This window comes from Leptonotus elevatus, chromosome 2, assembly GCF_054856555.1.
Source record: "Leptonotus elevatus isolate MCC_2025b chromosome 2, RoL_Lele_1.0, whole genome shotgun sequence".
NCBI classification, from domain to species: Eukaryota; Metazoa; Chordata; class Actinopteri; order Syngnathiformes; family Syngnathidae; genus Leptonotus; species Leptonotus elevatus.
Genome location: NC_141240.1, coordinates 26,894,933 through 26,907,317, shown reverse-complemented (window position 1 = coordinate 26,907,317; position 12,385 = coordinate 26,894,933). Strand labels below are relative to the sequence as shown.

Below are 12,385 nucleotides of genomic sequence, written 5' to 3'. Positions count from 1 at the left end.
CTGAGACATAATGAGTACAAAATGGCAAATGGACCAAGATAGCGCTTTATCTACACCATATGGTGCCCAAAGCGCTACAGTATTACAGTATCCATGTTGATATGTTTATCAAATACATTGAGTCAGACTTCAATTTCATTTATAGTAAAAAAGAATAGAGCCAGTGGTACATTCTTTCGCTTGTACGTTACACCCCTCAGAATTGACTAGAGTGGTACGGTCCGCTCGTCTAGTAAACATGGAAGTCGCCAGAGACGTGCTGAAAGAAACGCCAATGAATACATGCGCGCGGCTTTTTGGACGTTAAACTCTTTAAGTCGACAAGATTGTACCGAGCCTGTCGACTGTTTCAGGTGTTTGTAAACGGGAAACATTGTTCATTTCGTGTTGTTTAGTGTGACGTTGAAAGTCGCACATATGGAGTCCAGACAAGTTACGAGGGTGTACGGAGAAGTCAGCTCTCACCCCACACCGGTGTCTGCTGACGTACGGGAACAACAGCAAGCAGACATTCGTGTCATCACAGTAACCGCAGGTACACTCATTTTCTCACTTTAGTATAGGTGGTCGTCCTCGATAGGGTGTATGATGGACGGCATCGATTTACGACAGCCCGACGTTACGGACGTTGACCACAGGGGGGCGCACACTAGTTAGTCACGCGCCGCAGTTTGTTCACTGTCTGCAAAGCAAACACAGAGGCGCTATATTTCATCACTACAATAATTGTTACCAATTTACAGATTTGCTATAGCAATGACTTTTCCAACCCCTCTCGTGGCTATTTGTCAAAGACATGTTGTAGAAAGTCTTTCCAAAAGTGGAAGAAGCAACATTTTGGTGACGTTTTCACTCTTGGTCTGGTGTACTACTAATAGGTTGACATACATTTCCAGGGTGGAGTCAGACTGATGTGGTGAGAGCATCCAGACTTTGTTACTCGCAGCAGTGGACTCTGATTTCATCCTCCAGAGACCAGCGGAACATCAGGACAGTCCTCCCGCCAGGCCCATGTGTACCTTTGTCTGGAGAGTCAGTATGCACATATGCCATTATTTTTGCCCCAGTGCGGTGCCTGACACTTAGCTTTTGTGCCTCACAGTTTTGGGGTTAAATCCTGTGTGGGGTTTGCTAGGGATAAATCAGTGAATGGTTGTTTGTACAGTACACATGTGCCCTGTTGTGATTAGCGAGTGACTACGTTGTAGCCCACCACGTTGTGGCACAAATATGCACTGAAGTCTACTGTCAGACCTGCAGTGTAATAGTTGAAGAAGAACACAGAGGAGCAAGAGGAAGAAGGGCAAGAATAAGAGAAATAAAAGAAGAGGGAAAATGGGCTAATAAGTCTGCATAGGAATTAAAAACAGAATGTAGCATGCCATGAAGCCTTTATGTGGAGAGCCATCTCACCTTTTTACACAAAAAACGGTCATTTCACCTTTTGTATGATTGGAAAGCCGGTAAAAAAAGAAAATAAGTCACTTTGCCGTTAGCAATCTTTCCACTTCAATGAAGAACATGGATTTCTCCCCTTGTAGATTGCTTAGTGGTCTTTCGCCCATTGGTGGTTTGAGGGCTGTGGTCCGTGACACGGGTGGTCACCAGTTGCTGGAGGTGAGCAGGTCACATGATCTTCTCGGAGCAGTTTGTTCATCAAACCACGAGCGTGTTAACACTGTTTGCAATTTTGTAGATATGGGACCATCATGGCCTCAGGAAATGCCTCAACCTGACTGCCCTCAACACACATGGCGGCGTGTACGACGATGGTGAGACAGATACAAACTGCGGCAGCTAATTAGCTGTCTATCTATCCTAAAGTATCTTTTTTAGCCATTTATGGCAAAATGTTGTTCATGTTTATAAAACCTAGCATCCATTTTATCATATGATCAAGTATAATTCCCTTGATTTTTATTTGTCTAGTTTCCACACAATAACTCCAGATCACCCGCTACCCTAATTAGGAGCATGGAAATTAATGGGTGTTTCATGAAACAGTTTTTGTACAATTAAAAAAAAAAGAAAAAAAGGGATGGCTTAGGATTCTGTAATGAAATTATTCAAAATGTATCTCAAAAGGGAATTTTGTCATGAAAGGCGAACAAATTGAAGTTAGTCCACACTTAGACTGCAGTGACAATGAAGCATCGTATGCGTGTCGTTTTGTTGTGCGTTGCTAGCTCAGTTTGGCGGTCTGTCATGGTCGGAGTGTGAGAGCAAACTTCTCTACATAGCTGAGAAGATCGGCAACACAGATGAGTCTTCATGGGCGAAGGTATTTGACACACGCATACATACATAGATGAATTATTGAATCCCGTCTTGCATGATTGTGTATAAAAAGGACAGGAGTGTATACTGCGAGGACTGGGGCGAGGCTCTAACCAACAAGAGCACGCCAGTTATTTGTGTGGTCAATCTGCACAGTGGATCCGTGGACGTATTGCCGGGTGTTCCCGCTGACGTCTCACCTGGACAGGTGAACGCAGAGTCCTCTCTCCAACAATCATGGCCTACTGAACTTGCTATATTTGGCATGTTGACTGTGTGTGCGTGTGTCGGTGTCTCCATGTCCTCTAGGCTCGCTGGGCTCCAGGAAGCCAATCAGTGTTTTTTATTGGTTGGTACCATGAACCTTTCAGATTGGGACTCAAATTCTGCTCTAATCGCAGGTTAGCGAGATGTTACATCTTGATGTTATCCATCTGAGGAAGCGGCCATTTTCCACCTTGCTGTCAACTGAAAATGACATCACAATTACTCAGGGCGCAGGCCATTCGTGGCTCAGCTTGGAAACGTCACACGGCAAAACCCAGCAAACAGGTGAACCGTGATTTAGTCATTACCCGAGCAACTGTGATGTCGTTTTCAGTCTGCAAGTGGCAAAATGGCCGCCCCCCTGAGATGGCTAAAAACATGTGGCTTTTGCTGCTCAATTCATGTTCCACAAATGCGCTATTAATGAATGCCATGTTGAGACTAGTGGGGGCACATACCTCCGCTTTAAAAATAAAACATTTGAGCACTAAAGTTTGATCTATTATGCCGGAATGGTCGTAAACTGAGGACTCCCTTAATATTGCATCGCATTTCTTAACTCTTGCAGGTCAGCTTTGTTCCAGCTTCACATGAATGGTCGTTGTGGTGAGTCACCATTTAATTAACGTATTGCTTCACAAATTTATCGTCACTGTCCAGCGGAAACCTACCTTTTCCAAATTTGGTCAATTTCGTATTATTTCACTAATACATTCCGTTCCGACATGGCTGATGCTATTAGAGATGCGAGGATTCCGCCCAACATCAGTTGATATTAGGTAAAAAGACCATCCGACATCATGATGATGCTTTAATGTGCACTCTTTCAATTTCAGTGAACTCTAAGGTGTTTTACCATTTTGAACAAGAATGAGACATGGCAAACTGAATGAACCAGTTTGTACATACCTAAATTTGACTTCTGATCTCCGTGCATTGCTTCTCCGAGGGCAATTTTTAAAGCACCGATTCTCCAAAATGTACGTCTTTCAAAACAGAGCGCTTGACGGGGGACAACCTATCAGTGTCCTGTCCCAGGTTGAGTCCAGATGGGTCCACGCTGATCTACCTGCAGGGTCAAGTTTTTGGGCCTCATAGTCAGTGTCTCAGTCTGCAGCAGGTATCTGTATCATGCGCTGTACAGTATTTGTGTGTGTGGGCGGGACCAACAACTAGTTACCAGTAACTTGGTCTTCCACAGTTGGACCTAAACAGTAAAAAGACATCCACACTGTTGGATGTTGTCCATAGGCCTCAGAGTGGTAAGTGGCATTTTGTTTTTTTTGTTACTCAGGATTCTGGTGATTGCTTATGATATGTCGTGATATATTGTCATACTTTATGGCGTTTTGGCTCTGTGACATTTCTCAACATTCACATGCTCGGGGGAAATTAGAATGACTGTCTGATATTTACATAACAGCGTGTCAAATATGTCAGCCCACATTTAGAAATGTGCTTTTGCTCCAGATGGCTTTGCTGGTATTTATGAAGCCCTGCCATCCGCCTGTTGGTCGACAGATGGGAAGAGAGTTGTGTTCAGCAGCGCCAGTCAGAACCGCAAGGTAAAACGTTGTATGCACGTGTCATTCACATTATCGTGAACTTCGGACTATTAGCCGGCCCGCAAAATTTTTCTTCTACTTTAACCACTGCGGATGTTGTTGCTTATTTTCAGAATTTTGTCTATTCTTAGCTTCTCTTCAAGTCACCAAATTTGTGTTTACTCTAAATGAGTTGTTCAATTTTCATGTTGAAGAGCTAACTGCTCACGTTTTAAAATCAAATCCACGCACACTAAAGTATTCAGATCAGCCTACAGACAGGCTGTGCTCACCTTCGTCTGAACTAAAATAAAACATAACTTGTGTCATTTTGTGTCGCATCACACAACATAATGCATACCATTTAGTTTTCAAGTTGAAGGCGATCGACCTCGCCAAACTGTTCTCCAAATGAGAGGCAAAGTGTTCTTGCCCAAGTTGCCTCAAGCGCTTTAATTATCACTTGATCTGTACAACTGGCATATTCAGTAATAAACCCAAAAAAGACATTTAAGCTAGCACCTAAATGTTACTTTATTACTTCCTCTAACTTAATGCTAACATAATAATTGAGAACGCCGTTGACGGGCTAACAGAAAAGATAAAGCAGCTGTTACTTTAACATAAACAATCCAGTAACGCAGACAAATACAACAAGCAGCAGTACTAACCAGATATGTCACGATCCGATCACGTGATCGGAAATCGGACCAGATCACATGGTTGCCGACTCCATCGGAATCGGACGCTGTCTCCCTGTCAGGACTCTGATAAATATATGAGGTTATTTTCATAACTTTTTATCAGATCTGGATAAGAGACCTCTCTTTTCCACACAGCTAATTGTGCGGCAATGTGTCACTTTGCTACAGTGCCATTATTGGCTGAATGCTATAGCGCGGGCAAAACAAGGAAATGGCTACTAAGCCTTTTAAGTCGATGATAATAACCTTCTGCTTGTCAGATGTGAGATATGCAAACTTGGGATTTCAAGAGGTGGCAAGGTAAAGGCTGCTTTTAATTTTTTTAAACCTGATGCACCACCTCAAAAACAAACTTGCTACTCAATAGTGAGGTTACCGCGGCAACACAGCCAAACTTGCATCAACTCACGCTGCAGGATATTAAAAAAAAATATATATAATTCCACGTGACAGCCCAAAAGCACATTTCAGACAAACTACGCATCATGCTATCAGATGTTTCATTTACCACAGAGGTCGGGAGTTCATCTGTTCATCATTGGAGATAGAAATCAGTTTCGACAATTTAAATTGTTTTTTTTTACATGCCTGCGAAGTACATTCAAGTTGCGGTGTTGTTACTTGAAATATTTGTATTTATTTACTACCTGTTGCACTACTCCAAGTTCAAAGTGAGAAAAACAGTATAATTTATTACTCGAACATTCAAGTGCTTTGTTTAAGAGTTGAATGTTGATTACTGGATCAATTTCTTCGTTCCTCATAATCTTTTTATGTATATCAGAAGTATCGGATCGGGACTCGGTATCAGTATCGTTTCCAAATAAAAAGACTCTCTTGGTACTAACCTCCATGTCATCTCTCAGTTTAGCCTTTACCTTTTTGTTTACTGATTGTTCTTCTTCGCCTTTCAGGATCTCTTCATGGTGGACAGACGGTCAACGAAGGTCTTTTCGCTCTCTGGTGGTAAAACATCTTTCCTGTCGCTGAATTTCCACTACGCGTTTCAAGCGACATCCATCCTCACAATTCTTTTTCCCTGCTGCGCCCATGTTAGGCCAGTCCGATGCTACCAAGATATATGGCAGCTGGAAGCTGCTGACCGTCCAGAATGACCTGATGGTCGTGTGTTGCTCCAGCCCAAGCATACCACCAACCATGGTTAGAACATGCACACGCGCTCACACGTCTTATATTTGCCACATCATGAGGGCTGCATGCACAATCGAATGAGATCCAATAAAGAAGCTTGAAAAACAATATGAAGATGATAATATTCAGTTTTGCGCGTGTGTGTGTGTGTAGCGGGCGGGTTTCCTCCCTTCAGAAGGTGAAGCTGTGACCTGGCACCCCCTCCAGGAGCCCATCATGACCTTTGACTTCCCGTGGACCGTTCTAGCGGTTGAACCTCCTCCAGAAGAGGACCACAAAAATTATCGTAAGATTGACATCTACATACAAAAGCCAACCAAAAGTTTTTGTTTTTCACGGGGGCTGCTTGAACTTTTGTGCTTGTCCCAATTTGTGTCTTTAGCTGGGTTAAAGTTCGGAGCAGTTCTGGTTAAACCGTGTGATCCTCTTGATGGAGCAAAGACACCGCTTGTGGTCTTCATCCACGGTAGGCTGGCAGATAATGGATTTACCAAACTCCACTACGACTTGATTTTGATTTTCTGCCTTCCACAGGTGGGCCACACTCCCAGTTTGCTGCAGAGTGGAACAGCACCACTGCTGGTCTCGTCTCTCTTGGCTTCGCTGTGCTCATGGGTGGGACACACATGCGACACGCCCACCGACACATAGAAACAGTTCATAACAATCTTTTTATACTTATAATAATATATATTTTTGAAAAGGATAACTCATTACCTTGTCTTTTTTGAGTATATGATAATTATTTATTATGAACCTGATTTTTTTTCCCCCTAAGATGGTTGGTGGATTCCTCCAAGGATGCACCATTGAAATCTGTTGAAATGATCAAACTTAATTAAATTAAAATCAAATCAAATAAATAAATAAATATAAAATTACATTAAAAGAAAATAAATAAATCGATTTTTTTTTAAGAGTTGTTGGGAGGAGAAAATTTTAAAAAATCAAGTCAGATTTGATTTGGGGTCAGCAATGATAACGTTAAATTCAGATTTGATGCATATTTTTTTTTGGCAGCAATTGAAGTTCATCATAAAAAAATAAATTATACCTTTTTCAGAGCCTTACATCTGTATCTTGTGGCATCAATGCTACCTATATTTTGTGTCTAAAAAGAATTCACTCTTGTGTGAGTGTTCTCGTTAGGGGTTCTTTAATGACCTATTCTTCTTATTCATTGAAAGTAAACTACCGCGGCTCGACAGGCTTCGGCCAAGACAGCATTCTGTCCCTCATCGGACACATTGGAAGCCAAGATGTGAAAGATGTCCAGGTAGCTACCTACCTAATCTAACCTACCTACACCAACCAGCCTAACCTACCTACCGACTTCTACTTGCTGTCTTTTCCCAAGAGAGCAGTGCTTGCCGCGTTGCACAGTCACCCGACTCTTGACCCCAGTCGCGTGGCTGTCATCGGGGGTTCCCACGGCGGCTTCCTATCTTGTCACCTTGTGGCTCAGTACCCAGAATTCTACAAGGCATGCGCAGCCAGGAACCCTGTCATTAACGCTGCCACCTTGCTGGGCACCAGTGACATCGCGGACTGGTGAGACTGTTTGCTTAGTTTGGCTCTTGAACGGTTGAACTTTTCCCCCCCTCTCTGGTCTCCCCCAGGCGTTATACCTGCGTGGGCTTACAGTACTCATATAACCAGACACCTACTGCAGAAGCCTTGGCTGCCATGTTGGAGAAGTCGCCTATCGTACACGCTGCACAGGTCAGATACACGTAGCCTGCATTAGTTTTCACGATGTTTGTCATGGACGGACGACGAGTTAACTCAACAGAATAATGTGTGTGATTTGATGTACCGTAGATCAAGGCTCCAGTGCTTTTGATGCTTGGAGGCAGAGACAGACGGGTGTCCCCTTATCAAGGTCTGGAGCTATACAAAGTGCTCAAGAGTCGGGCGTCACCTGTCAGGTACAACAACGGACGAATCACACGCTGACACACAGCGCACCGTGTCACCTAGACTCATTATTTAATGAGAAAAGAAAAGAAATATGGTAATTACAAATAATGACCCCCAAAAACTCATGAAGTGATTTTGAAGCAAAATCCAGCCATTTTTATCCATCTCAGGGGGCGGCCATTTTGCCATTTGCTGTCACCTGAAAATGACATCATAGTTGCTCAAGGCTGAGGCAACGACCAATCACAGCTCACCTTTTTTCTCAAGCTGAGCCGTGATTAGTTGTTATCTGAGACCTGAGCAACTGTGATGTCATTTTCACTCAACAGTAAGTGGCCGCCTTCTGATATTGTTAAAAACTGCTGGATTTTGTTGCTTAAGTCATATTCCTATAAACCCCTATCCAGCCTGTTTTCCATGTTTCCCTCCTGCAGCATAGCTGAATCTAATGATCAGCTAATCAGCAAGCTTTGCAGAAGCCTGATAACGATCCTGATCATGAATCAGGTGTGTTGGTGGAGAGAAACATGGAAAACAGGCTGGATGGGGGTTCTCAAGGACTGAACTTGAGCACCCCTGCTCTACACAAAATTAACTCATTCACTGCCATTGACGGCTATAGACGTCAAAAATTAATTTGAACTATTTCTATTAGTTGAACTTTTTTCCCCCCACTTTTGTTAACAAGAGCATGAAAACCTAGAATCATTTTTATTGTACATTTAGAACAGATATAAAATTTAAAATTTAATAGTGAGTTAACTAGTGAAGTCATGTGATTAATTACGATTAAAAAATGTAATGGCCTGACGTTCCTAATTTTTAATAATCTTTTCTTTTTTCTTTATTTTTTTTAAATCGTGTCAGGCAATTAATTTATTTTATGGTAATTAACTGTATGACTTCAATAGTTAACTCACGATTAATCCCCCCAAAAATTTCTGTTGTAAATGTACAATAAAAAAACAACAACTCGGTTTTCATACTCTTCTTAACAAAGGTGGAAAAAAATGTTAAACTAATAGAAATAGTTCAAATGAATTGGCAATGGCAGTGAATAAACCATACCTTTTTTTTTTTTTTTGGACTCGTGGGGCTGCATTTTTTTTTTGGAGTGGGGGGTGTTCCCTTTAATTACTTTTTGTTTTCTTTTCAGTATTGCTGTTGTACTCCTTCATGCTTTAGTGTTTGGTGATAATGATAGTTGCATTTGTCTTTGCAGGTTATTGTGGTTTGCAGAAGATGGACACTCCCTATCCAGATTAGACACACAGGCCCAGTGCTTTCTCAACGTAGCGCTATGGCTGCATCAGCACCTCTAACACACATGCACAGTGCAAACACATCACCATGGTCAGTATCACCAACCAGTGAGGGGAGTAACAGCAGTCTATATAAATGGCGTTGCTAACTGTTAAACATATTTTTAGAACTAAGTCACTCACTATGAAAGGAAGGAGGGAACCGGAAATAAAAGTTAGCCCTGGAGATACTGGAGTCAGAGTTAGCTGATGAGAGTGGAGAAAAGAGAGTGACTTCTGGTGATATATTGGCGACCAGGGTTGTTTGGCAGCAGGGTTAGCCATGTTTGGTCTGAGAACATGACTGGTGACTTATAATGGTAAGACTGAAAGGTTTGTGCAGAAGTGTAGTTTCTGTCAGATTGCAAATTGCGGGGAGTGTTTTGCCCTCATGCATGATGACCTGATTATTAATATTTTCCAGTACCCATAATACATGATAAATGAACTGCAATAAAGGGCTGAGGAAAGGAAGTGACTTATTGGTTTCATCAATTTGATTTAATCTGAGGCCTTCAAATATTTGATGAACTGATCTGGAATGGAGATGTCAAAATTAATTGACAACTAATAGATGTTCAAATTAACTACTGTATTTTAATAATCAAGTAATTGTTTAGAGCCATTGTTTAACTTAAAATGGTCCAACTGTTCTGATTTCAGCCTCTCAACTGTAATTATTCTATGACTTCAGATTAGATTTTATTCAAATCTAATAAACACTTTCAAAAGTTATTCTGCTCTTCAGAAGTTCACCGTTTAAGTTTGTGCAACTTTAGCGCGCCCTCCAGTGGTTGCTTTGTTCATTGTTTTGGTGAAGAGAGAATTCCAATGTGGCAGCACGCACCGCCGACTCGTTTGTGTGCTACGCGAACTGTTGGATCCTGTTTCGTTGTTGCTTTGGACAAGAATTGTCCGTAAGTACATGTGTTGTTAAGGAAATAACACAGTGTATTCATTTTAGTTAATTTAGGACAGTTATTAGAGATAAGAGACCGTTGTGCAATGTAACTAGCTACTAGCATGAGAGTGTCGTGTACAGTTAGCTAAAACAAATTGTTTATTATTGTTGTTTTTTTTATTATTAGTTTTACGACGACCTAAAGATGGTAATGGTCAGAGGCCATTGTTTAAATAAACAGCCCAAAAAGAAAGCAAAGTCTGGTTATTTGGAACGTCGTTAACTCGCTGTCTAGCTGGTGAAATCTAGAAGCTTCGGAGCGAGGACAGCATAAATATACTTAATTTTCCATCCATCCATCCATCCATCATTTTAAGAAATTGGATAATTAATTATAATAAAATGATATTAAAACAATTTAGCAATTAAAATTACATCCAAAGAGAGAGTTTTGCATACACATCTTAAACACTTTTGTCTTTATTAAATCTCATCTACATATAACTGCACAAAAGTTTGCCCACCTCTGAGCTATGCAGTCATTTTGCATAATGCCATAGCGGTGCAGTTTCTACAACGTCTACCAGAGGGCAGCCTCTCACCGTCTTGCCAGTTTTCCCACTTCTGCAATTGCATCCCTGACTATACATGCAAACCAATGGCCATATATTACGAATGAAATGAAACGTGTTGTTTACAGAAGTGCGAATGAGAGGAATTGTAAATTAAGCTAGTTGGCGAGATGCCTGACTCATGGGTTAACTGTAACCGGAGTTGTAAAGCTGTGATTGTCAATATTGGGCCAGGACCCAAAAGTAGTAATGGTAGTAAAAAACTAAAGGGGTACTCAGAGAAAAACTGATTTATTATCATTATTATTCATTAATAAAGATTACATTTTAACAAATTTAACAAACACGTCTTGCTCAAAACCAACTCAACTAGGAGCGGCCCATCTCACCTATGATGACCCTAATGAGGAAAAGTGCTGTAGAAAATCAGTAATTGGACGGAGAGCAAGGCATGATTGATTTGTTGGGTCAAACAATGCGGCCGGTCACGACTGTGATTGTGGCCTTGAGCAATTCCCCTCACTTTCCATTCTTGGACACTCCTTTACTGGAAACAACAGAAGTTGTCAACTGCACACAATGAAATTTAACTTCCAGACATTTCCTCTAGCTAGGACACACCAGCCGGCCGTGCCACCGACGCTGCGCTATGAGATCACCGCCACGTGGGTGTGGGTGATGTCACCGTTTCGGGAGACGGGTGGGACAGGCGTGACGGAGACGGAAGCCGAAGGAAAGGAGAAGTGACTCAAGGGTGACGGACAGAGGGAGACGTTCAGCGCTGGCCTTCCGTGGTATTCGGCTCGGCTGTGTGGGCCGAGGCGCTGAGACGAAGCATTGTTCCGAACCCGAGACGAGGCGCACATTGGTGCTCGCTCTCGCCGCATGTAGGAGGCGGACAAAGGCAGGAAAGACTGCATGTGTGATTTTGTACGTAAGGGGACAAAAGACCCCTTGGTGTTAGATTGTTCTGCTGCTTCCTGTTAGTAAGTGGCAGCAGAGGAAGACAAGTGGAAAACAATAAATACTTCATATAATAGACTATAGAGGCCATGCAGGTGACACGGTTTCAATTGTTCTAATAACAACATATTGTGAGTTTTTACTTTCATGGGAACATAGAAGAAATGTTACATTTGACCGTGGATGAGTGGCAATTTTAACCAGGACAGTCTCTTTTTTTATTTTTTATTTTTTTTTTTAGCCTTGTGTCGCGGAGGTTTTCGCCACCTCGACTTGTCAAGCAACTCAAGTCGCAAGTTGTGGTGACAGTGGACAAGATAGTCGCTGGAGTTCTCCAATGCAAGCCGGTAAGACTTCCTTGATTGCCGACCCGCTCACTCCACCATTGAAAGGCAGTTTGCAATGGCGGGGTCCAACCCAAAACACGCTAAGGACCGCCCCCTCATTTGAATAACATTTCATCCTGGCAATATGGACCAAAACTGGCAGAATTAAAAATAAATAAAAAAGGGAATAAAAAGAAAATAAAATTTAATATAAAAAATACAATTCAATTATTTATATAGTTTGTTGTTTTTATTTCATTCATATTTATTTTTTTGGATTTCATGTTTGAATTAAATGTTTTATTTTTGTTTTTATTTTCACTTTTAGTCATTTATTTATTTATTTTGAATTTTGGCAGTTTTGGTCCTCCATATTGGAGGGTCTTTCAAAGGTCCCCAGAAGCACCTTCCAGTATCGCCATAAAATGTGGGAAGATTTGTAGCTTGTTGCTTTTCTG

The 12,385-nt window shown here is 41.7% G+C and overlaps 1 protein-coding gene across 1 annotated transcript; it reads left to right on the top strand.

Moving 5' to 3' along the window:
- Nucleotides 1-224: 224 nt before the first annotated feature.
- apeh2 (acylaminoacyl-peptide hydrolase 2) lies at nt 225-11,826 on the top strand. The gene is made up of 21 exons (XM_086069047.1): nt 225-535; nt 897-1,032; nt 1,542-1,617; nt 1,697-1,772; nt 2,187-2,281; nt 2,351-2,485; nt 2,587-2,678; nt 3,113-3,150; nt 3,543-3,664; nt 3,746-3,806; nt 4,015-4,109; nt 5,707-5,758; nt 5,850-5,953; nt 6,098-6,230; nt 6,327-6,410; nt 6,479-6,559; nt 7,132-7,220; nt 7,302-7,495; nt 7,564-7,666; nt 7,766-7,872; nt 9,087-11,826. The coding sequence occupies exons 1-21, from the start codon at nt 418-420 to the stop codon at nt 9,184-9,186; spliced, it is 2,091 nt and encodes a 696-aa protein (XP_085925173.1). The 5' UTR covers nt 225-417; the 3' UTR covers nt 9,187-11,826.
- Nucleotides 11,827-12,385: the final 559 nt, after the last annotated feature.